The sequence below is a fragment of the Crocodylus siamensis genome, chromosome 3, assembly GCF_052110815.1.
Source record: "Crocodylus siamensis isolate JL-2025a chromosome 3, ASM5211081v1, whole genome shotgun sequence".
Taxonomy (NCBI): Eukaryota; Metazoa; Chordata; order Crocodylia; family Crocodylidae; genus Crocodylus; species Crocodylus siamensis.
The window spans coordinates 194,745,362-194,772,161 of record NC_143397.1 but is presented as its reverse complement, the minus strand read 5'-3'; the positions used below and the strand labels follow the sequence as shown (position 1 = coordinate 194,772,161).

Below are 26,800 nucleotides of genomic sequence, written 5' to 3'. Positions count from 1 at the left end.
ATTTCTTAGCCATAAGTAGGGACCTACCCAAATTTAGGTGGCAGATGGGCAATACTGTGGGCTGATCATGGAGCTGGCCACTATTTTCACACGTTTATTGCAGTGGAGGCCCCCACACCTCTGATTGGCTGAGGGGCTTTGGCAGCCCTGCTCCTCACTTCTGATTGGCCAAAGAATGCTTTTTGTGTGGCTCCACCCCTTCCAGCTGATTGGCAAAGGGGCAGAGCCCCATGAAAGGCAGTCCTCTTGGACAATCACTGGTGGAGGGAGGAGGGGGTGTCTGATATCTTGGCTGCTCCACTTTGTGCTGATGGTTTCACCCTGCCAGCAGGCTGCGAGGCTGGGTCACAACAGCTGCTGGCTCCCACTGGGAAGCCAGCATTTTATTTTCAGTAAATTTTTTTTGCCTGAAGGTCTGCTGAAAATCACAAAAGCCACCGTTTTTTGTCATTCCTGTGCAAAATCGTGATTTGGGTAGGTCCCTAATCATCAGGACCATTCCTGCCAGACCTATCACCAGAGCCCAATTTGTGAGAGATGAGCAGGAATCATGACATAAAACATTAGGATGGGATATGAAAAATGTCAGTTTTGGCTCTATGACTCATCATTCTGAAGGCTTTTGAAGTTTATCATCAGTACTGGTAGGGAAAAAAACCCCCATAGTTTCATAGTTGGTAGGGTCAGAAGGGACCTGAGCAGATCATCAAGTCCGACCCCCTGACATGGGCAGGAAAGGATGCTGGGGTCAAATAACCCCGCAAGGTGTCTATCTAGCCTCCTTTTAAAGACCCCCAGGGTAGGAGTGAGCACCACTTCCCTTGGAAGTTGGTTCCAGATCCTAGCTGCCCTGACTGTGAAGCAGCACTTCCTGGTGTCTAGCCTGAATCTACTCTTGTCAACTTATGGCTGTTATTCCTAGTTACTCCTGGTAGCACTTAGGGGAACAGGGACTCTCACATTCCCTGCTGGTCCCCCCTGGTAAGTTAGACGGCCACCGGATCCCCTCTCAGCCTTCTCTTGTGGAGGCTGAACAGGTTCAGGTCCCGTAGCCTCTCCCTGTACGGCCTGCCCTGTTGCCCCCTGATCATGCAAGTGGCCCTCCCCTGGCCCTCTCCACGTTGTCCACATCCCTCCTGAAGTGCGGTGCCCAGAACAGGACGCAGTACTCCAAGTGTGGCCTGACCAATGTCATATAGAGGGGAAGAATCACCCCCTGGCACCTGCTTATGATGCATCTGCGGAGGCATGACAAGGTGTGGTTAGCCTTCCTGACTGCATCCCCACATTGGCAGCCCATGTTCATCTTGGAGTCTATCACAACTCCAAGATCCTTTTCTGCCTCTGCACTGACGACAAGGGAGTTCCTCAGCCTATAGGTATGCTGCTGGTTCTTTCTCCCTAGGTGCAGTACCCTGCACTTGTCAGTATTGAATCTCATCTTATTCTCATCCACCCACCCCTGTAACCTGTCCAGATCCAATTGCAGCCTATCCTTCCCTTCTAGTGTGTCCACTTCTCCCCACATCTTAGTGTCATCTGTGAATTTGAACAAGGTGCTTTATACCCCCTCGTCCAAGTCACTGATGAAGATGTTGAACAGTGTGGGCCTCAAGACCAAGCCCTGGGGAACCCCACTGCCCACATCCCTCTAGGTCGAAAATGACCCATCCAACACCACTCTCTGGGTGTGGCCCTCTAGCCAATTGGCGACCCAGTTGAATGCGTAGGCATTGACACCACATTCTCCTAATTTTTTAACGAGAATGGGGTGAGAGAGTGTCGAAGGCCTTCCTAAAGTCCAGAAAGACTACGTCCACCACAACACCTGCCTCCAAGGATTTTGTGACCTGGTCATGGAAGGCCACCAGGTTCGTCTGACAGGACCTGCCTCTAATGAACCCATGTTGGTTGCCCTTAAGCATATACTCCCCTGCTTGCCCCACGCAGATGTGCACCTGGATAATTTTCTCAAAGAGCTTCCCCAGGACTGAGGTAAGACTAACAGGCCTATAATTTCCTGGGTCCTCCTTCCTCCCTTTTTTGAAAATGGGGGCCACATTGGCCCTTTTCCAGTCCTCTGGTACCTTGCCAGAGCACCACGATTGCTCGTAAAGCTGTGCCAGGGGTCCCGCAATGACCTCTGCTAATTCCCTCCACTCTGGGGTGGGGACCATCAGGACCTGCTGATCTGAACAAATCCAGTCCCACCAGAAGTTCCCTGACTAGGTCTTCTATGACCCTGGGCCTAGCTGTGCCTCCCCTGGGACCATCGGGAATCCTGGTAGGGGGTATGACCTGGCCCCTTCTCAGAAAAATGGAGGCAAAGAAATTGTTAAATAGGTTTTGTCATCTGGTGAGATCACCAGATTTCCTAGCATGTCCTGCAGAGGCCCCATGTTACCTGGGGCCTTCTTTTTACCCCCTCTGTATTTAAAAAAAGGATTTCTTGTTATCCTTGATTCAGGTTGCTAGTCCCACTTCCATCTCCATCTTGGCCTTTCTAACAGCCCCCCTACAATCCCGAGCAATGGAGGTATAGTCCTCCCTGGTGACAGCCCCTCCCTTCCTGTGGGTGTACACCTCTTTTTTAGCTTTGAGATGTTCCTGGATGCTTTTCAGTTAATATCTAACTGGATACCAAGTATCCAGTAACAATCTTTAATTGATTTTAACAGTTTTAGACTATTGCTATTGCTAGTAATTCCTAATAATGGAGAACTCTGAAATTAGAGTAAAAGAACACAAAGAGAAATGGATAACAGTGTAATTTCAGAGCTATGTGCATAGTATGTTATATTCTAGGTTAGAATTCAAATTTAAGTAATTTTTTCTCTGAAAAGGAATACTTGCATTCATTACAAATCAGCTAATATAAGAAAATTAATCAGTTTGAGAGCTTTGGGCTTATTCACCTCTACCAAAAATATTCAAGTATTGTAAATAACACATGTGCTAAATTGCATGTTGGATTGTTCACTGAGATTTATTTAAATTAGAACTGAGTGGGGGAGCCATTAAAATGATGGCAACTCTTTGACTTGACTTTGAATATACTGATTGACTAAGGATGTTGTTCAATCCATTTCAACCTCCTTTATCTTAGAACTCTACAGGACGTTAAAGAAAAGCAATGACTAGGTCCAATTTCTCCCATCTTTACAGGCCAAGAGATTATACCTGGAAATCCAGGTATCAAATTAAGAGCCCGCACTATAAATATGCAGCATGGAGAACATTTTTTTGTTCTCAGCGTGCCTCTTGTGGCATCTCAAACTGATTTGAGATGCCACAAGAGGCACATGCATACTCAACTGGATGTGCCCTAACTGTCTAAGATTAAGGACATAAACCAGTTTAAGTGATCAGAAACTGATTTAAACCTGTAACAGAACAGAAAGTCAGTGCACATAAATCAGTTTCAAAATAGCTGAAACTGGTTTAATATAAACCTGGCTGAATGTAATATATGACTTAACTGATTTGGGTCAAACTGCTTTATGAAACTTCTGTCCCAGACCTTATCATGGTTCAAGTTAAATCAAAGTCCCCCAGCATCCCAACATACTTTCCAGCCCTGAACTAGGTTGTGTTGTCTGCTCCAAGCAGAAAAGTTTTGTGTAGGAGAGATGCAAAGACTGCCACCTCCAGGCAAACCCTGGCTGGGGTCTGAGGCCAGGGAGATGGGTTAAACACCCCTTCCCCCAGTTAACCCCCACCCTCGCCCTTTCCCCGAGTACAGAGCTGCCCTGCCCTGTTTAGCTTACTAAAAGTTTCTGCTGGCTGTAATGGTAGACTACAAATCCCAGAGGCACCTGGAAGCAGAAAGAGGAAGTGATGAACAACCCTGCAGAGTCCTGCTTCTGTAATGCTGGACTGCAAATCCTAGAGACTTTAGGGCAGCAGGAAGAGGAAGTGCCAGTGAGCCATGCTCTATTGCCCCTTGACTTCTGGCCACTGCAGGGATGTGTCTACATTTTCTGAATCAAAGATAAATGTGTGGCCAGTTGTTTCTCGGTTTAATCTTTGCAGCTTAGACAAACCTGCAAAGGCTGAATCAATCCAGCCTTAGGCTTTCTGACCGTCTGTACTTAGCCTACATGAACTGGATACCTGACTCACTTCTGAAAATCCCAGTATGCAACTCTCTACATTCTCAAGTGCCTAAGTAGATTTGAAACTCTGGCCCTTGTTGAATATTTCCAGTAGCCAATTCCAGTTTCTGAAGTTCAGCCTGTTTCCCAGGAAATAAAGCAACACTTGTGCTCTGGACTACAATCTGATCTCAGAATCTGACAAGCAACTTGTACCATGACTTGTGACAGAGTCTTTCAGATAGTCCTATTTATACTATGATGAAACAGCACAAATTAAAGCAGCCTGCAGCTTGAACTGATTCACATGTTTCTCCTGTCTTGTGCTGTGGATCCCTGTGCAGGTCCTGTGGAGCAGGCGAGCCCTGTGAAACATGGATTCTGAAGGAACATGGATTATTAGGGGACCTGTACTAGGACTTCAGGATCTAGCCCCGCCAATTTCCAATACCCATAACAGGTAGCAGTTTAAAGCAGTGTGAGCCATCCTTCGTGGGAGTTTTGCTTCATACATAAAAATAATGATGGCCAATGCAAACTGCTTTGAGGGCTCATCTTCCAAATGTTGGGTATTCCCATATAATAAAACATATACACTTAAGCATGTGCTTAAAGATGCATTCAAATTAGAGCTGATGTTAAAATATCTGGTCAGCATTCTTTTCTATATCTATGCAGTTATGCAACTTCTTTTTAATGTATGCATTTACTTTAAAAACAACCTAAAAATATTGGGTTAATATGCTGCATTTCATATTTCTTTCTGGTAAGAGAGGCTTCAAAGTGTTCAAGAAGGAAAAAGACTTAGACTAGGGATCAAGATATCAAGGATTCATTTTAGTTTTGTCAAAGAATGCAACTTTGGGCAAGACACCTTATGCCTCTGTGCTTCATTTGCTTTATGTAGAAAGTGAAACAAACATGAACCAAATTATAGAGCACACATAGTGATTCTCACAAGCAAGCTGTTAGATAAAAGTGCAAAGTATTTGCATCAGTCCTTTCTTAGTTATTTATAGGGTCAGTAGCTGAAGTGAGTATAAAGAATCTTGATATTATACTGAGCCCACCATCTCCTTAGGGGAGGGCAATTGTTCTTTTTAAGAAATGAAAAAAATTACAGGTTTCAAGATGTTGGACTAGAAACATTGAAACTTAAGTATTTGTGATGGCTTATTGTGAAATGGCTTTTGAATTCTTCGTTCCTGGCTATGGGGAGAACAACCTGATTAGCTGCATTATACCCCAGAGGCGATCTTTGTGACTTCAGATTACTTATACCAAAAACAGATCAGTTTACATACATTTAGGATCAGGCTAATAAGCACTCTGGAAGCATAGGAATTACTACACAAAGTCAAGTCAACAATCCACTTAATTCACTATCTTAATTCCAACAGTGTCTATGACTTGTTTAAAAAGACAGGTGTATACAGGTATACAGTAGCCAATGATAGAAAGATCATCTATAAAAAAAATGTTTTTCCTAATGTTTACAACTACAGGTTGGCTAACAGCAAAAGCGTGACATTATAGATTCTTCCTATTCTTTTCTGTCTAGTTTTACTGACAATATTTTTACCATATATTTATTTGGATGAACCCTTTTCAACTCCCACTAAGATCTTAGCCTCAGTTTTACCATGGTGGTTTACACCCCAGGGGCATCTCTATGTGATGTTATGTCACTGTAGCAACGCACTACAATGACATAGCGTCAAAAGGCACAAACCATGATGCTGCAGCTATGTTGCCATGGCAATGCATTCCCTCACTATTGCACATTACTATGGCAATGTAGTGGCTAAAAGTAACTGTGCACCACCAGCACAGTGCAGTACAGGCTGTTACTACACCATCATTTAGTACTTCAAAAAGGAAGTACTAAATGACGGTGCAGTAAAAACAGTACCATAGAGGCACGTGTAGATGTGCCCCTCGTGTAGCTTCTTATACCTCAAAATGACCCTAATATTAATGGTCAAAAAGCTGCAAAGAGATAAGCAGGGAATAGGGTTTGCAAAAGTTAACACAGAAATGAATGGAGGTGTTTTTAAGCATAGAACTATATTTCGTAACGCAAGAAGTTAAGATACACAACGTCAATAAGAGGGACTTACCACAACTATGTATCGAGGTCTGAATTGTATGGTCCCAAACAAACCCAATATGACGACTATTATTTGTAGAAAATTTCCAAGAATAGGAGCCCACTGGAAACCAAGAAAGTCAAAGATCTGCCTTTCTAATGCTGCCAGCTGTAAGGAAGCACATAACAGAACATTAACATTTTAATTATGGCTGAATCAGAATATTTGTCATTTTTATATCATCGCAGCAGCCTTACCCGGATTGACTTTCATTAAAATTCTGTGGGGTTTGGAATTTGAATTCTGGGAGCTGTAACCCCTGATGGTATCTTTCAGTGTTATCAGTATCTGAACACTGCTGCTTGTTATTATATAGAAATTATCTCTGTGATAAAGCATTTATAAATATTTAACTTGCACTACTTCCTCACTAATTATAGCATTGCCTCACAATTAAGTACAAAACCAAAGGAAGCAACATTTCATTTTGTCCTGGTTAGTTGGGTGTGTTGGTATCAGTAGCATAACAGGTAGCATTTTAAAGCAGCGTGGGCCATCCTTTGTGACAGACCTACCACAAATTAGAACCATTCTTAAGTGCCATTCCAACCTCTTTCCCCTACCCAATCTGCTGCTCAGCTTTCTGTTCCCTGCCCTGTGCTCCCTTCCCAAGCTGCTGTTCTGCTTCCTGCTCTCTGCCCGATTTGATGCTCTGCTTTCTGCTCTCTCTTCTACCTGTCTCTGTGCTGCATACCCCCTCTACACCTGCCATGTGCTATACACACAGGCTGCCCATGCTTCAGGTTGGCCACCACTGCTTTAAAAATTGCTGGCTATGATAAATACAAAGCTAGAAGTAGGCTGCTATAACACTGACAGTTCCTCAGGGCTGTCCATGTTATGATACAGGTTACTTTGGCTGTCACAAGCAGCCCAGAATTAGAAGAGGAAAGTCTGACCTTTGTACAAATGACAGCATAGCACAATCTAGATTAGGATTTCCAAATACTACATAATTCTAACGTTTAAACCCCAAGGCAATGTCTAAATTATTTGTAAAAGAGGCTGGATTAAAAATTCGCTCCCAAAACTGGCTTTTAAACACCTCTTCAACAATTATAATTGTTTGATTTTTCAACAAAACCATTTTTCACTCATTTTGACAATTTATCAATGGTTATAAAAATATTTAAATCATCTTTTCATGCAGTACATTTGTGGGGCGTGCCCACAAACTCCTTTGAGATGCTGCAAGAGCCATGTGCACGAACGGGAACATGTTGCCTGCGCTGCACATTTGTATCGTGGGGGCAAAATTAGACTCCTCAATATCCAGGAGTCACAAAAACCTGCAGAGAAAAAAAGTGGGGCAGGGCACAGTCCCAGACAGTGCCCTGAGGCAATCGGACACTGGGTCCTCCACAGACACACTCTGGTAGCAGCCAGAGCATCTCTGCAGCTGGCCTTCACCCTGGGGCTGAAGCACACTGCCTGCCCATGTGGGGCAGGCAGTGTGCCAGCTGCAGGAAGCTGGACCTGTACTCCACTGCAGATAAGTAAGGGTGGGGGAGCTGGAGGAGGAGGGAGAGGACCATCTTCTGGCCCTACCCATTCCCCCAGATCCCTGCCCCACCTGCCCCCAAACCCTGTCCCACCTGGCCTCATCCCCCGCCTACTCCTTGAGTGCCCCCATCACTGCCCCACCCAGCCCCACCCCCACCTGCTGCCTCAGCCCCTGCAATCCCTGCCCCACCTGGCCCCATCCCCCACCCCCCACCTGCTCCTTGAGCCCCCCAATCCCTGCCCCACCCAACCCCAGCCCCCGCCTGCTCCCTGAGCGTCCCCATCACTGCCCCACCCGGCCGCACCCCCAGCTGCCCTCCAAGCCCCCACAATCCCACACTCACCAGCAGTCCCAGCTGTTGTTGGGGTCACTAGCCCCACCCCACACACTGCAGGGCTGGGTGATAGCCCCAGAGGCCACAGCCTGGGATCCAGTATCCCCCACTGCCCCATGCTGCATGTAGGGGGGCTCTGCCAGGAGGCCCCAGAGCCCCCGGAGCCCCTGCTCCTGCTGTGAGTAAAGGCTTTTTGTTTTGTTTTTTGTTTGTTTTTTTTAAGTGCTGGAGGGGCAGCCAATGGGGAGGCTACAGAAGCCAGCAGGGGATGGGTCCAGGCAGGGCAGCAATCCAGGGGGCTGTGGGAGCAAGCGGGGATGGGGTATGTGGGCCCTGCAAGGGTGGGGTAGCCCCTGCAGGGGCCATTTGGCTCTTGTTGGGGGGGCTGCAGCAAAACATATAGGTATTTAGAATTAATTTTATTATGATGATAGAGACACTGGTAGGCTTCCAAATTGCTTTAACACTGTAGAGATAAACTACCAGTGTCTCTACCATCAAAATAAAATTAATTCTAAATACCTATATGTTTTGCTGCAGCTGCCCCCAGACTGCTGCAGTGGGTCAAGGGTGCAGGAAACTCTCAGGGATGCTTCAGCAGTCCAGCTGGCACAAGGGGTAGTGTCCCCAGGTACCAGTTGGCTGGACCAGGCCCCAGAAGCTCCTGAGAGCGAGTAGCCCTGAGCTAGTTGCCAGGGCAGCTTTTTGTACTGCTGGGGTCAGGACAGGGCAGCTTTTTATACTGCTGGGGACAGCACAGGCCCCAGGCTCTAGCTCCCCTGGCTGCAGATCCAGGAGGAGCCAGGCAGGGTTATTTTGCCCCACACCAAAGTGCATGTCCGGGAATGTGTGCTGAGGCAAAAAGCCCCAGCTCAGATTTATACTGCTTCTATTTGAGCTGCTGCAAGCATATGTGCTTGTATGTGTGGATGCGCCCGTGGAAATTTAAACCCAGTTCAATATTTTTTTTTCACCTGTAGCAAGACATCTTTGAGCAGCTAAGCAGAATCCCACAGAACAACAACTAAATTCCTATGCATGCCAGGATTTATTACACATATGCTTGATTTTACTACATTGTTACAAACCCTAGAAACACTGAACTATTCACTTAAAATATGGAGATGGAATACGAATACCAACCATACCATCATCATATATGGCTTATCACACAAAACATTGCATTTTACACATACTGGTCCAGATTCATTTTCTGCTTGTTGGAATAAGCTGGGTGTGTAGCTGGGAGCAGAATTTGGCCTATTATGTTTACAACTAAACTCACTGCCCAAGTACAGATCAGGTTTTTAATTTAGTGTGGTCTCATTTAAATCAATGTAAATACACAGCATCAGGCCTACCCCAATATACAGAAGCATGGACTATCATTTACGATAGATTGGAAATAACAAAAAGACTTATTTTCTGTCTCAGCTGGAAGGACCTCTTTCTCCTGGGAAACCTACGCATAGACTAAAGTAAAGACAGCATGAAAAGAGTGCAGAAACCCTTTACTGGTAAAGCTCCAGAGCAGTCTCATAGCTCCTTTGCTCCTTGGCTTGTGCAGTGAGAGTTTCTCTTCTTGCTTCTATCTCCTTTAACCCTGCCCTCTGTTCTCCTCACTCACTGCATCTAGCTTGGTCAACAGTCGCCTTCTGTAGAAGTGAACTGTGAAAGTCAAGAATCAGATACAAAAAAAAAATGAGGTCAAGGACCAGATACAAAAAAGAAATTAGGTGCCTACATCATGACTTAAGGGAATTTAGTTTCCTAAGCCCAAAGCTGAGATCCTGGAAACCTCTGTTCAGCTGCTGTCTAACTCTGGAGGAACTTCAACTCCAAAACTAGTTCACTTTGTGACCATAAAGTTCCCTAGATGCCCAAAGGTTTTATTTCTGAGCATATATGGCAGTGTCTCAGTTTTGACAGTCCCAAGTAGTTTTGTGCCTCACTCATTCAGGCCTGAGAAGCTAATTGTTCCTCTAAGTCAACTGAGGGACTCATACCAGACAGTATTTTCAGAGTATACTTAACGTACACTCTCAGGGGCAGGCTCTGTACAAAATGTAGTGGTGGCTATCGCTTTCTTAAAAAACATGGCTGGAGAATGAGCTGATACCCCCTTCTCTATTCTTGTAGTTCAGGAATAAAAGCACTCAGGTTACAACTGAATGTGCAGACTGCTGCTGCTTTGCTATCAGTATTCTACTACGGTAACCAGAAGAACTGGCAGTCCGGCCCTAAAATGAAAAGGGCATACCCCAGAAGCTGTACAGTTTCAAAGCACAGCAGAAAACTGTAGTAGGATTATAACAAGATCAATTAATAAAAATATATCCCATATTTTTCCCCTCTACGGTTCACTAAGTTTCGCTTACCATTTTCTGTATCCTTCTTCCTACACGGAGCAATGAAAAAGTGCTGATAGGCTGCAAAGCCGTCTTGTAATGATATCACTCTATTGGTTCAGTCAATTTTCTCTGGCCAAACCCTTTCAATTTGCTGTGTTGAAAACCAGAAACAGATTGTGTTCACATTAACTCAGACCCTTTTTCTTGGTTTGAACTGAAACACCTCAGAGGAACTTTAATTCTCTTGCACTGTGAGTGGAGAAGAAGCCTCAGTGCCACATATTGTTTACGAAGCAGACGCAAAATAAAGAGCTAGGCAGCAGCAGCGAACAATGCTGCAAGGCAGCAACAGAAAATGATTGCCAAGGTGCTCCCAGTAAATAAAGAGATCAGAACATACTGTTAAGAGCAGGCCCCAACAACTACTCCCTATAGAGTATAGTTCTCAAATGGTCAGGTACTATTTTACTTCCAAAGTACAGATCAGAGCCTGTGTGGCTGATGAGCCACCATAGCAGACTTAGGAAGTCAACTTTTCAAAATAAGCATAAAAACTCAATTTCCTTTTCTGTCAGCAGCATAATAGATAACACTCCATTTTAAATTATAACACAAAAATGCGTTTTAAAGGGTACACTGATTAGAGATTACCATTATAAATTTGATAATCAAAGTGCTATTAGGTCCTATTGAAAGACTGTGCATGTAAGGAAGGATGCAAAGGCATCATAATATAAACAAAACTAACACTATTTAGCAGCCTTTAAGCATTATATGTAATTGGGTTTATGGTGCTACAAATGTAGTCTTCTCTGCATTTGAAATCACATATCTATTTAGATTTTTTATATTAAAAACAATGTCTAGTAATACCATGCCTACTATATTCAAAATCCACCAAGAAAGAGTAAGAGCAAATACGTACAATTAGAATAGTATTTTTTTTAAAATGAGACGCAGCTGTAGCTCTTTAGCAATATACTAAAACTACGTGCCTTCTCAAGCATGTTTTAGGGGACCTTAAACTTCTAGAAGATTAAAAACAAAAAACAAAAGGAAAAATAGGCATGAAAGTCAACCTAGATACTATTATCCAGAAGGCTTGGATTCCAAGTACAATTTTAGAAACTCCCTGCAACAGTAGAGTGGAATGAACAGGGATGATCATCACTATTACTACTAATAAGCACTGAATTGACAGTTCTAAAGGTGCTACTCACCATGGAACTTGAATACTCTATAATGCTACTAAAGAAAAAGTAGATTTCTCCAAATCTCTGATTTCCTTCTTAAATTTAATCTGTTGCTAAAGAAAACCCAGATTCCTTCTGGAGGGCTGAAATTGATAGAATCACAGAAACCCAGGGCTGGAAGGAAGCTCATCTTTAATAGTGCCTCAAAGAAGAATCATCTAACCTGCACTTAAAACACTGAATGAGAGTTTGGAACCGCTCTAGGAAATCTGTCCCAGTGTTTAGCCAGCTTCATAGTTAGAAAGCCCTTAATATCTAACCTAAGTCTTCCCTATTGCAGTTTAAATCCATTACTTCCTGTAATATCCTCAGCAAACAAAAAGAATAACTAATCACCATCTTCTTTATATCAGTGTTTTTGTATTTGAAGACTGCCATCAAGTCCCCATTCAGTCACCTTTCCTCCACACTAAATAATCCAAGTTCTTCCAAACTTTCCCTCAAGTCATGTTATCTAGATTTCTTTTTTACTGCCTACTTCCAGACCCTTTCCAACTGAACCACATATTTTTGAACTGCTGTGCACAAAACTGGACACAGCGCACCAAGGCAGGCCTCACCAGTGCTGAATGGAGCGCAAGGATCACCTGTGTAAGCCATTTGCCCATTCATACATTCTGATATATTATTAGCATTTTTTCACATTACACCTTTGGCTCATATCCAACTTACAATCCATTTCTATGGAGTATACGATAGCATCCTAACAAAATTTAGTCAAACCCTGCAAATTCGTTTTTTAAAAGTTTCAATTTTGGTAACTAAGCATATGCCCATGAAAATATTTCATCAAAAAATTCCCAACCAGGTCTAGCTAAAAAGCACTGAAACCAAGTTAATAAAACATCTGGCTTATTAAATGATAAAACCGAGAATCCTTGATAAGCTGCACAACCAGTTGAAGCAACAGTAATACAGAAATTCATGGAATCAGAGAAACATTAAATAGATTGTAAAACAGTTTTTAAGTGTAGATTATTTTACTTTCACTTCAGCTCTGAAATTTTATTAGTATGCTTGATTTTATTAAGAATTACAATACATGGGAGAACGTCAGGTTTAGGAGTAAGAGAGAACATTTAAATACAAGAGGTAAGAAATATACAGTGGTAGCTGAGTGGTGTGGCTACTGAACTAGCTTGCACAAGTGAAATATTAGCATAGGGGTAATTCTGAACCTGCCTGTCCCTTATAATAGCAGACTAAACAAAATAATTAGGGTAATATATCATGAAGACTATTAAAATTCAGAGAGTGCAATGCAGTTCTTACTAAATCACTAACATGTATAGTAAGTTCAGCTGCACAAGACAAAAGAGAAATCACTAGTTTCTGACATGTTATTGCCAAAGGAAAAGAAGCTGCTGGTATGATATCAAAAGTGACTTTGCACTGCTGGTCAAATGGGTAATTGGCTGTCACTGTGTACATGTAAGGGACTGTTGCTAATATAGAACACAAAAAGAATATGACATCCTTGCTGAAAGAGCTTAACACAAAGAGCAGTGGCAAAGGTTAGTGGAGGCCAAAGCACAGATATAGAAAAGAGAAGGGAAGATATAACACGATAAATGTATTAGTTTAAGAAAGTCTGTGTTGCCTTTTGCTGAAAGGAGCGGTGTGTATAGCTCAGCTTGCTGAGGTCTCAAAGAGGACTTTTTTTCCCCTGTAAATGAATTAGTAAAGCAAAAAAACAAAGAAGGTAGGTTTATGGTAATCTTTCATATTGTGACAGTATATATTGCCTTTGGGCAGAAGCTTTATGGTATCTTTTGAGGGAATTAATTATGGAGCCCATCATGAAGATATGCTAAGACAGGACACTGCCTCACTGTTAGTTTGCAAGCAGTTCTTGAAGAACAAGATGCCTTAAAGAAAAAAAGTCATGTGACTACAACATGATGTATACTCTCAAAGTCATTTAAAAAGTCAATGTGCTGCACCCACACAACTAGGGCCAAATTTTCAAAAGACTTCTGCTTATTTTAAAAATTGGTCATACATGTCACAATGGGAGTGCATGGGTGATAAACACATTTGAAAAAGTTCAACATTTCCATAGAACATTGGTTCTCAACCTTTTAAAGCCTCCAAACACAAGTCCACATGGCAATTTCATGTGGTCACAGCATCCCTGAACGGGTCTTGTAGACCCCAATTGAGAACCATTACTACGGAAGCAGGGCTTGTTGGCTCAGGTGGAGTGCCTTGCTTCTGGTTCCAGAATTAGCACATATACAAAGCTAGGTTGGAGTGCCTGTGCATGGTGATACCTTGTGTCATACAGACATAGCGCTAAAGGGGAATGAACTTTTTAAAAGGTCTAGCCCCACAAGATTAATTATATGAAGCTGAAAGTAATCTAATTCTGAGCTTGTATTCTTCTGCCTTGATCAATACTCATTTGTTTTTTTACAACACTATTTTATATGTTATTAAGCAAACACAAAACATTCTTTATCATAAATCTCTCTCTATGGCTGTTCCTTAGAGTTATGGTATTTTCCATATCATATGGGCTTCCAAATAGTTTGCAGCTGTACTAGTAATGCTATCACAACATTATAATGACAACCTTTACATGGAGAGAATTAAGTACCTTTGACATATTGGACCTCTTCTTTCAGCCTTGGCTCAGACAAAAATCCCACTGAAATCCATGGGAGCCTTGGCTGACTCAGGGCTGCAGGATCAGGCCCAGAAAGTCAATATTAAATAATTTAACACTCTCCCCAAAGACTGCAGAAAGAAGAATCTGTTAATATTTGTCCCTGAAGGCTCCCCTGATTTCAACTGGCAATCATGCCCTCTTGAACACTGCATGTACCATTATAATATACCACAGTTTGAATACGATAGCTGTACCAAACAACCACTACAAAAATGCAGTTACAGTCCATGAGTAGTCCAGATACGGAAGAAGCCAACTCTTGTAATAAAAACCCATAGTGCCAATTCGTTACAGAACAGCGATTTAAGATTGAATTTCAATCCTTCAGTGAAGCTGTAACTGATCCCAAAACACTAAAGTTGAACCCTTTTGGCTAGCTGACCTACACAATCTCACAAACAGCTGGAATGAGCATGTCTGTGATGGCATTTAGAATTCCCATGGTTGCTCTATTTAAGTGCCAGCTCATGTACAGCGAGAGAAAGTGTAAGAGATGTAAGGGACTAAAGACCTTTAAAGTTCTCTGTCTTTTTATGTAAAACAGGATTTTGTACCTGTAAACACACAAGGTAAAGGAGAAAACTTATTAAAATGTATTTCCCATGTAATGATAATTTGTATGGGACTCAACTTTAATCTAAAAGCCCACTTATATTTGTTTATAATACTACACCTATTTGTATATTTAGATTCATAAGTACATAAGAAGTGCCATAATGGGACTAATAGATCCATCTAGCCAAGTATCTTGTCTCTGACAGTAGCAGGGATGGATGCTTTACAGCAGCAGTTCCAACCATGGGTCACAATAAAATGAGGGTCGCAGGGGCAATGTCAGCAGTGCTGCACAGAAGAGATGAGCTCCCTCGCCCCCATACTCCTGTCGCAGAAGCTGAGCACAGAAAAAAAAGGCTGGGAACCACTGCTTTAGAGAGAAAGCAGTGAATAGGATATAACTACATAGCCCTCCCTCACATCTATCATTACAAGTTAGAGATGCCAGAGGAAACATCTCCAACCATACCTTTCAACAGTTATTAATACATCTATCATCCATGGACTTGTCTAGATTGCTTCTGAACCTGGCTATGTTATCTGCTTCTACCACCTTCTGTGGAAATGAATGTCACAAGTGAATTAAATGTTGCATTAAAAAATAATTTTGCTTCCTAATTACGGTGTGCGCCCTCTGGTTCTAGCATTCTGGGACTTTATGAATAACAGTTCCCTATTCACTTTGCCCATGCCCACCATGATTTTATAGACCTCTGTCATATCCCACTTTAGCCTTCTTTCCAAACTGAAGAGTCCTAACCCTTTTTTGTCTCTCCTGGCAACTGCTCCCCCAATCATTTTGGTTGCCCATCTTTGTCTCTTTTCCAATACTACTACACACTTTTGAGATGAGCAGACCAGAACTATACACAGTATGCATGATGTGGATGCATTATGGATTTGTATAATGGCACGATAATCTTGTCCATTTTGTTTTCAATTCGCTTCGTAAAGATGCCCAACATTTTATTGGCTTTTTTTGATCACCACTGCCCATTGCACTGACCTTTTTAGCGAACTACTGCATGGTCTCCTAAGCAGCCTTTTTTTTATTCTTTCTTTAACAAATATTGCACAGGAGTCTAATTCCTCTAGCACAGTTATTGAACTTTCTAAACAAGCAACAGTGTTCTGTTGTATACACATAATATGCCACCAAAATCTACACACAGATAGCTTGCAGGGAAGGCAACTAGCTAGCTGCCTAGTACAAGCACCAGCTAGTGTAATCTTTCTACACATTTCAATATCTTTTTGATCGGGTCATGGACGAGACTAAGATGGATCAGTACTGGCCACAGGTAAGCAAACCTGTAACTGTGACAGAATCCAAGGAATCTTTAAGGTTCAGGCAAAGCTTGGCTTTTCATATAGCCTCAAAAGGACACAAATAAAACTGTATAGAATTCTACTAGTATGCACACTGGAATTCACCCCCAGACATATAACTGGGGTCTGATTTATTTGGTGTCTGATTTCCAACCGATCATTTCATAGACTGCGAGACTGGAAGGGGCTTCGGGAGATCCTCGGGTCCAGCTCCACCCCAACCCCATTTACATGAGTCTGCGCATTAAAGGTTAACCAGTGCCAACTGATTCAGGACAAAAGACTCTCAGTGTATTGTTCTCCACAGTTTGGAGGATGGAGGCAACCCTTCTTGGTATTTGTTTCTAATGGAAGTATATATCCTGAACTAAAATTTTAGATCAACAATCTCATTCTGTTATGAACCATGTAAAACAAAAATCAGGCGCTTTGCATCACTCTCCAAGAAGTGTGACCTACATTTCAAGCGGTGGTGATTCCGCCTTTGTCACATCATTCCCTCCTTGTTCATCCCACGAAACCTTTTTCACAATTGGAAAGGGATTCCTAGGATTCCCCCAAATCATGAGCAGAAGTAGAATAGTTTAATGTAAACTCAGGCTGCGAAACATGAGAAGGGGAATTTTTTTTGAGGAACAATAGTGGTGTGGCAAGTCCCAGGAGCACCACCATTGTGCCATCCCTGTAAAAGGTTGCATTCTTCATTCCTGAACAGGGATCTCAATAACTGTAAAACCAGCTGCTTCCACTTGCTACTGCCCTCACAGCTCTGACATATCCAGCAACAAACATGTCCACCTCAGCTTCTCCTTCTTTCTGGCTTAGGGGAGAAATTTCTCTGCCATTTAATCTCTAGACCACTCTCCATAAACTTAAGTGCTTTGCTTTTATAATGTAACAGCAAGCATCCCTCAGTTTTATGATTTATTTACCCAAGAGTGAGAGACAGCAAGGTTAGGAGATGTCACCTGTGCCCCATTGCCCAATTTGTATTGAAAAGGTTGCTGTAACACTGAAAACAAAGATCTAAGGAAGGGCTGGGCGCAGAGCAGTTCATTCAGTGGGGGTTCTTTGGCTTCAGTCTTCCTCATCTACCCTTTGCCCTGTCTGCCTCTCTTCAGTTTTTCCCTGTTCCTTATTGGCAGCTGCACCAGCCTCAACTTCTGAGATGAATTAGGACAGCAGGGTAGAAGCACTCAGCATTGCAGCTCAGAGCACAAAGAAAGGAAGAAAGCCTTTCAGAGCTATCTTTAGCAGCAAAACAAGTGACATTGTCAATGATGTTATAATTCAGCAGATCTGTTTCCATTGTTGGTAAAAATGTAAGTTGAGGCAACTGAACCTAGGGCAACATCATTTAGTACAACTCTTGGCCATGGTTGGAAAAAATCCCCAAAAATCACTCTTTGTTCATTCTGTTATATGATAAAGAATACCTACTGCTTCCTGCAGGTTAGCCTGCCATTTGCTGAATTCCTATCAATTCTCATAAATATAATTTAGGATCGGGATTGGCTCCAACCAGCTGGTACAGCCTAACTTTCATGGATATGGACAAGTGGCTCCATGTGGGCTGCAAATGATTCTCTGTGCCATGTCTTTATGCTATGTCTTTTTTCTTTTCAAGTACTATACCTTTATATCAAATATCCAATCCTACAGCTTGACACACACATATTATCCCATGAGCATCCTCCTTCCAGCTGCTATGAACAAGAAGTAGGGTACCTAGTCTTTTTTTACACTTTTTTTTGCTTAATACAAAAGGGAGAGAGAGAAAGAGATAGGATTGAACAGCACAACAAATTATTCTGACCCGGTGTTATCAGAAGTAATTCAAGAGCTAAGTTTATCATCTGAATACTTTAGAGAACCATACTTTATAAAAGCTTTCTGTAGCCTTTGTGAGGAAAAGATAGGAAGGTTGTGAAGAAATACTATATTGTTGGAAATATGAGGTACAGGCTTACGAGGGCACTGGGAAGAAAAGGAACCAATGCTAATCCTTGAATTAGTGTCAGTGTAGCAACATTTTAATCTTTGCTACTTAGAAACAAGAATTATAAAGAACAATATCGTAGCAAATGTAATAAGCAGAAATTTTTAAAAATCTGCTAAGGTGCTACTCTATATTCCAGTACAGTGTATTGATAGGATAAAGAAGCAAATCTAATCACCTATCAACAGTTCCTTATTCTTCCAAACTAGAAAATAGATGCGTAGTAGGGATGCTTACTGTGGAGTTGCATAATTAGCTCTGCAGTAATGTGTCACCCATATGCATGAGCAGTGCTACTAGGCCAGAGTAAACTAATTGACTCCACCATAGGAGAGCACTGCCCAATGCAAGTACTATTCTATGGTGGAGTTATTTACCCTGCTGCAACACACATGTAGAAAGCAACCAGGGCTGGCTAGGGCACTGCCCTGGCTCAACGTGTAAACACTGTGACCAGAAAAAGTAAACTCTAGCACAAATGCAACAGAGTTTATTGCATCGCATTAATATTCACATGTAGACACACCCATATACACTAACAGGGGAGCTCACCCTCATATGGATGAATCCAACTTCTGGATGGCCAGGGATCATGCTAATTGAGGCCACACCAGTGAGAGCCACAGGCCCCTGGGGCCACACTTCATGCTGTCCTTTGCACCCCTCTACTGCACTGTGCACCCTGGCATCCCTGCTCTCACTGCAGTGAGTGCCTGGGCACCCCTCCTGCTACTGTACCACATGCCCAGCTTCACTCTAATCTCTGCAACTGCTGGCTGCCTCACTGCATCATGCTTCCAGGCTCCCCCAAGTCTGTGGGTTTTACCGTGATGTATTGCCCTGCATCTTACCCCACCACCACCCATGCAGTCAAAGAAGCTGGAAGGAGGGGGAGCCCAGAATCCCCAGTTGTTTCTGTCAGAGAAGAGTGGTAGGTGGAAGACTAGGACCACAGTTTACCCCCTCATTGGCTGCATGCAGACTGCAAGCCACCAATTGGACAGCTCTATATTGGTATATCCTGGCAGCCTGGGAATCTTTCGATTAACACAAACACTAAATAAGAGGAAAAGGTTCAGAAAGGTGACAAAGTAGCAATGTGCAATGTCTTTCCTCCTGTATGTATGTGCAAAGTCTAAGTCAGTGGCTCTCAACCTTTATTGGACTCGAGGCATACCCTCAAAATGCAAGCTCTTAGCTTTCACTCATTATCAACTGTGGAAAAATAGAGCAATTCTTCTCTTGCTCAGAACCTCAAAATACCACAACAAAGTCACAATGTTTCTGATACTATGGATTCCCATTTCAAGTCTCTAGGTTTACCTGGGAACCACAGCAGATATTTGCATACCCAAGAGCACTAATGCTGTGCAGTACCCCATGGCACCCTTAAAAAGGATCTTGTAGCAAACTGGGGGAAATCACTTAGCTCAATTCAAGTCTTTTACAGTCTTTAAAGTCATCACAGCCCTTATTTCCTTGGCACACTTGTCTCATAGGATCCTTCCTGTATACATCTGTCTTCCAGAACCTAAACTTAACATAGTTCATACAGAGTGCACTCAGTGTCCTGCATCTTCTCCAGCCCTGAGAAGATGCTTCCAGCTCAGTGCTGCTCCCTCCACACTGTAGTCTTCCTTCTCAGTCTGGTCTTGTTGTAGTGCAGCTACTCCTAGCCTTGGAGCCCCTGGGTCTTCCCCCAGACCCTGTGAGAGAGTTCTCTGGCTCATTGCTGTTTCTGGTCTTGTAGCCTTCACTCTCACTCTGTGATCTTGTCCAAGAACCAGAAAGAGCTACCTCAGAGACATTCCAGTCTCCTCCTGGATCTCCTTCCATACTCTCTCTCTAACTGTTGCTCCCCTAGCTTCTTTCCCTGGGAGCTTTTAACTACTTGCAGATAGCCAATTATTTGCATCAGCTGGTGAAGTCCTCCTCTGCAGCTCTGTAATTAGCTGTGCACTGCCCACAGCAGGTTGTAGCTCCTGCAGGCCTGCAGACAGCTACAACTTGATGCAAGCCTCTGCCAGCCAGCTTGCTACAAATTTCATGATACCCTGGTTGAGAATCACCTTGGTTGGAAATTAAGCATATGTCTGCTGAAACAAATGACAGAACTCTTTTTGACTTCTGTGATGCAGGATCAGACTTTTATAGAGCTGTCAATCTTTTGCAATGTGCTCAGTACCCTTAGAAAGCTATTAATTTAAAAAAAAAAAAAAGGTCTCTGTGCACCTTGCAGGAATCCTGAGCATTGATCCCTATGTATGCTAGCATCCTGTGTTGAGAGAAGAACAAACAGAAAAATCAGTCTCTCTGTGCTGTTGAATTTATCTGAAAATAGCTGAAAAGGCTCCTGCTACCATGGAAGTTATGAATGCTACTTTGATAGATTAAGGTATAAATAAGTGCTTAAAATCATTGCATATGACACAGTGTCAGCCTTCATACATCATAAGCATAGATATTATTAACAGTTAATTTTACTCCATCTTGTTTAATTTCTACCTATTTTATCTTGTTATGAGATATTTTCTTTAGTTTTTCTATTTCACCCTTACCCCTCAACTTCTAGTTTCTCTCCCTACACTGACATCAAAATGGCAACCTCTATTGATCTGGCAGTGTTCCCTTGGCATTACTGCAAACTTTATCTCTCCTTGTCCCTGCCAACCATGGATCTAGCAATTATCTCCCTTTACCTTTACATTCATAGCTACACTCCACTAGCTGTGCTACTTCATTTTAGTACGCAGTACATTGAGAAGATAGCTGCTGGTATTCAGTAGAGCTCACTATTTATCACAGTAGTATTCTCTCCATTAATCCCAACAGTCAAATCTTCTCCCACAGCTCTTTTGTCCATTTCTACACTCAGTTGGCAACCAAAAATGCACATACTTGTCAACTTTCTCAGCCTTGCCAAGAGGAGGCTGAGGGGGGACCTGGTGGCTGCCTGCAAACTCATCAGGGGAGATCATCAGCAAATAGGAAGAGCCCTTTTCTCTCCAGCACCACCTGGGGTGACAAGGAACAATGGTAATAAGCTGATGGGGAATAGGTTTAGGTTAGAGATCAGGAGGCAATATTTTACAGTTAGGGTGGCCAGAATCTGGAACCAACTTCCCAGTGAAGTGGTCCTTGCCCCTACCTTGGGTAAATTCAAAAAGGTTAGATGATCACCTGTCTGGGGTCTTGTGAACCCAGTATTCATTCCTGCCTGTGGCAGGGGGTCAGGCTAGATTATCTGTTCAGGTCCCTCCTGACCCTAACTACTATGAAACTATGAAAGGATCTGAACACCATAAGCAACCAGAGGGAAGCAGGGGGCCTTGCATCATTTCATAAAATACAATATGTTTTTGAAACTATCACTACATTTCAGAAGGATACAGATAACATTCTGGTCCTGATTTTTCAGCAGTGCTCAGCACCCACAAGTGCTAACCAAAGTCAATAAAAACTGCAAGTCAGAATGTAATCAGGCCCTCAGTTTCTAGTAAATTAGCAATAACTTAAATACACATGCACACATCTCATGCCATCTTATTTATGGTGCATGAATAAGCCCTTACTTTCAATCCTGAATGAATGCATGAGGAAGAACAATGCATGAGTCTGCAGATCGCATAGGACAGCAGATTTTGATGGCACAAGAATAGCCAGATCCACTTAGCATTTGCTTGTGTGCCACACTGGATAAATGTGTGTACCTGTGTGTGCCATTTTGAGATAATTCCAACTCTTCATAGTCAAATAATATGGAAGCTCATATTCAAATAATTGTAAAATAACTGGCTCCTGCAAAGCCCATTTATTGATAGTAGTACAAGAACTGACATGTAAAAGGTGTCACAGAGTCAATTTGCAACTATAACCCTGAACTGTGACAGATGTTGCATTGGTGCCTTTCCAATATCATCCAAGATTGTAAAAACTCTATAAAATAAACTGACAGAGTTTAGATAGTTTTATAATGGAATAGTGTCAAAGCATAGATAACTCATAGATATCACTGGAGAATCAGAATGGCCGGAAAGGTTCTGTACATAGAGACCAACAATTTCAACCAGAACTGCAGAAAAATTAATGTGCACATTCTGTAGTGTATTATCAAGCTGAAGTTTTCACAAAAATGTATTTCTGTATCCCTGCACAGGAGATTTTGTAGCACTGGTTCTATGATGAAAATAGGCTATGACAATTGTCACTTGTGCCACTGCATTGCACTCTCCCTCAACTATAGTAAGAAAGCAGATGACTCAGCACAGGGTAACAGGATGGAATGGTCCCACGCTGTTTATAAGCAATGCTCAATGTGAATAAGGGTATTCCAATCTGATCCTGAGTAACAGGTTGTTTTTGTTGGTAAAAGATAACTTATTAAACTTAAGTCAAACTCTGTCTTTGTGATATCAGTAGAAAGAAATCCAGAGTAACTCCACTGATTTCAGTTAGGACTACTTCAAATGTACATTAGTGTGGCCAAGAGAAGAATTTGTCTGTAATAACATCTAATCTAAAGGGACAAAACATGTAAAAAAAAGACACTCCCCCCCTCCCCCCGAACTGTGATGCACCATTCCTTGAGAGTGGAGCAGAGACAGCAAATGATTCTTCATGAAAAGTTCTTGTATTTCTCTTAGCAGTCAAAAACTTGTCCTTCTACACTGGGATCCTAGATACTTTGGAGAAAGAACCTGTTCTGTACTGTCACTCTGTGGGCCTCTCAACTCCTCTCCTACGGGTTGCTTTCCCAGCTTACGGGCAGCAGACAGAGTCCATGATGATCATAGTGGGCCAGAGCTTGCAGCTGTTATTCCCAAGGATAGTTCTATTGAAGTGAATGGGCTTCTCTCATAAATTTGGGGTAAAGGAACAAGTTCAATTAATGTTAAGCACGCCTAAGGTAAAGAATAGTTCAAATGCATTCTAGGCTTTGTGAGGTAAAAGAAAGATATCCTGCTTATGTGAGTGAGCATAAATATCAGGATTGTGTAATTTGGCCCTCTTAATCAAGATGTAAACTCAGCTGAACTTAATCTTATTGGAGGGCAGATTCTGGTCAGTGCAGCTGGCAAATTAAAAAGCACCTAGTGTAAAATTAATCAATCAAACCTACAAAGGAATTCCAAGGTAAAATGTACAAACCAAAAGCATCTATCCTGGTGGAAAATACTGCTGGCATTGTGGGCTCAAAAGATTACATCTAGCTTACGAATCAATTTTTTTTCAGAAGTCTTAAGAATTTGCAAAATCAAAAGGCCATTGTTTTTGCCTTGCACTTTGGGATGATACCAGTCAGAGTTATTTATTACGCTCAACAGTGGAAATTCAAATTAATGACACCATATGTAATTCAAATACTGTGATGCTGCTTGCTGCCTCAAGAGTGTGATAAGGTAGCAATATTTATGAACAGGAAATGAGGCAGGTCACAGAACATTTACTTTCCATGGCTTTCTGCAAGAGGGAAAGCTTGTCTGCAGTGCTAGCTAATGTCCTGCCATTTTTTAGCAAGGAGAAGGCAGGGGAAAAATACTTCTGCCAAAACAGACACTTCAAAGGCCATATCCTGAGGTGAGGATGCTTGAGCACATGCTTGAGGGGGAATCTGAAAAGGCAGTTTCATTATCATCTTTTCACGCTCCTCACTCTCCTGCTACAATCTATAGGACTGGTTCCTGCAATATTTTGGATTGAGGACATTGGAAGCAGGCAGAAAATTTAAGCCTAGCCTAAGTCAACAGAGAAAATGAATGTGAAGGATGAGATTAGTATGCTAGTGCTTTTGGGTCCTAGACCTATGCTTATAAGACGACAACCTTGCGCCTCTCTGGAAAAAAAGAATTTGATCATGTTCAGTCCTGAGCCTTAGAATAATTGGAAACTAGGTCTGGAAGGGACCTCAAGAGGTCATCTAGTTCAACACCCTGCTCAAAACAGGACCATCCCCAACTAGATCATCCCAGCCAAAGCTTTGTCTAGCCAGGTCTTGAAAACCTCCAAGAATGGAGATTCCATCACCATTCTGGGTAGCATGTTCCGGTGTTTTACTACCCTCCTAGTGAGAGAGTTATTCCCAATATCTAACCTAAACTCACTTGCTGCAACTCGAAACCATTGTTTCTTTTTCTGTCATCTTCCACCACTGAGAACAGTCTTGTTCCATCTTCTTTGGAGCCACCCTTCAGGTAGTTGAAGGCTGCTATTAAATCCCACCTCAGTCTTCTCATCTCTAGACTAAATAAGCCCAGTTCTCTCAGCCTGTCCTCACAAGTCACATGCCCCAGCCTCCTAAACATTTTCATTGCCATCTGTGGAATCCAATTTGTCCGCATCCTTTCTGTAGTGGGGGGCCCACAACTGGACACAGTACTCCAGAGGTAGCATCACCAATGCTGTATAGAATCACTTCCCTTGGTCTGCTAGCAACACACCTGCCAATGCAGCCCAGTATGCTGGTAGCCTTCTTGGCAACAAGGGCACACTGCTGGCTCATATTCAACATATTGCCTTGATGCAAATTGATACAATGTCAGTATATCAAAGAATATCATGAATCTGTGCCATTTACATAACGGCTAATTTTATATGTGAGATTATAATCTGCGTCTATGTGGTGGTGGGGAAGTGTGATGTCAACAGGGAAGCATTACAACTTCTGTGCAGGATGAAGGAAGAAGAGACTTGTAGGGATATACAATCTCCTGTCTAACACAAGTATTTTTAGTAATGAGCTAACATGACAACAAAGATCACTACTATCAGCTAGATGGATTTTAGCTTTTACAAAATCCTTGATGTATCATATTTTTATTCTTCATGAAAATCATTCTTTAAAATTAATGAGATCTGTAAGGATTATACCTTTGAAGAAATTGAGCTGATAAGCACAGTTTTTTACCTTCTCCTCTTCACTCAAATTCTAGTTACTAAAAATAGTTGGATTAGTACAAAATGTGAGTAGGGGAAAGGTTTTATCTGTAGTATGCGGATCTGATGTGGTGTTCTGCCTCATTTAGTTTCACTAGGCAAGTTTTTTACATCATGCTTTCACATCACAGTGAATACCAGTAACCACATTAACAGGTCAGATGTTTACACATCTAGTGGTTTCAGACAGAGATAGCCTACAGATATGAATCCCAGTTTCATTTGCCTGTTGAGAGACATGTGTTTTCAGATGGGCTAAGCAATCAGTCTATGACGGAGTCTCTAGACTCCAAGAATGGCTGCTTGTAATCACTGTTCTCATCATTGCTGGATTAAGCATCAAGACAAGGCACTGCCATTGAGCTTGCCTTATCTGATGCAATGTCAAGAAACGATAAACACTCATTAACCTACAAGAAGTCCTCAAAATTCCACTGTGCGGAAAAGTATCTTTAATCCAAGTAACGCAGCACTTGGCCAGTCATGAGAAGAAAGTCAAATGCAGACAAACAAACACCTGTCATGGTGCTACTTCTGGAGCCCTTATAGCATTCTTTTATTTTACTAGATATTATCATGTTGGAGGTAGAAAGCTTGGTAAAACACTTATCCCTGCCTTCATCTCCTCTAATGCATTGGCTGTAACACATTTTTTTGTATCCTCCCTTGTCTCTTCTGTATCAAGCTGCCCCTTAAAAGACTAGAACTCTATCCCTTTTGCTTTATTGTACAGAACAGTCTACTGCTGCCTGTTTGAATCCCTCATTAAATCACATTTCTTTGGTAAAGTCTTTTCGTGACAATGACCGTGACATTTTCACCCCACCTGTGACTTATGCTAGCTTCTGGTGAATTAAAGGGGACTCAGCAGTCCTGACTGAATGAAATTATACTCCATGGTACCTGTGCCAGTGCCTTTATGTTTGTACAGGGACTGGCAATGTCCAGTAAATACAGAGTACCAATTATGTACCATTCTTTAATGTTCTGAATAGTTCCTGACATTTTGTTCTGGGTAAAATGCAGTGCATGCATAATTCCACCAGTAAGTGGAGGTCTAGGTTTAGTCTTTAATCTCCCATGACTCTGACTAGGGAGTTAATGGGTATCTGCTCTACTGCAGCAGCAACAGTGTCAAGGGATTGTAATTTGGAGCATCTTTACTCCCCTTCTCTACTCTTGCTGAAGAAGGGCAGTAAGCTACTGTAGATCATGCCAACTGCAATATACTTTGCTTACTGGCCCTGACCAACTACCCGGGGAGGGTGGGGGTTCCTTCTACTATCTCATTTTCTTCACTCTTTTCCTGCCCAACTTTTTGTAACAGGGGGTCCCTGGAGAACAAAAACTGTGGTCTTCATCAGACCCAAGCCAAAGATTTGTGTCAAGTGTGCACTAAAGTTGGTAGAATATTTGCTGTCTTTATTTCCTTATTTGGACAAGTAAAATAACGATACCAGCTAGCCTTTAGAGAAAAAAAAGAGAAAACAGCAGTGTCTATGGATACCTTCATTCTTGAATTGCTGAGAGTTAACTATGCATGGCAGTTGCTTCCAAATCCTATTGCATCTTAATATATGAACCCAACAGCAAAACTTCAGCTTCATCCAACAGCAAAAGCTACAGC

At 42.2% G+C, this 26,800-nt stretch overlaps 1 protein-coding gene across 3 annotated transcripts in view; it reads right to left on the bottom strand.

Moving 5' to 3' along the window:
• The window catches only part of NKAIN3 (sodium/potassium transporting ATPase interacting 3), a 691,062-nt gene that overhangs the window by 374,696 nt on the left and 289,566 nt on the right, over nucleotides 1–26,800 (bottom strand). For all 3 annotated transcript variants that reach the window (XM_090040058.1, XM_090040059.1, XM_090040060.1), the window contains exon 2: nucleotides 6,215–6,352. In XM_090040058.1, coding sequence (XP_089896184.1) covers nucleotides 6,215–6,352 — 138 coding nt within the window. The remainder of the gene's footprint in view (nucleotides 1–6,214; nucleotides 6,353–26,800) is intronic.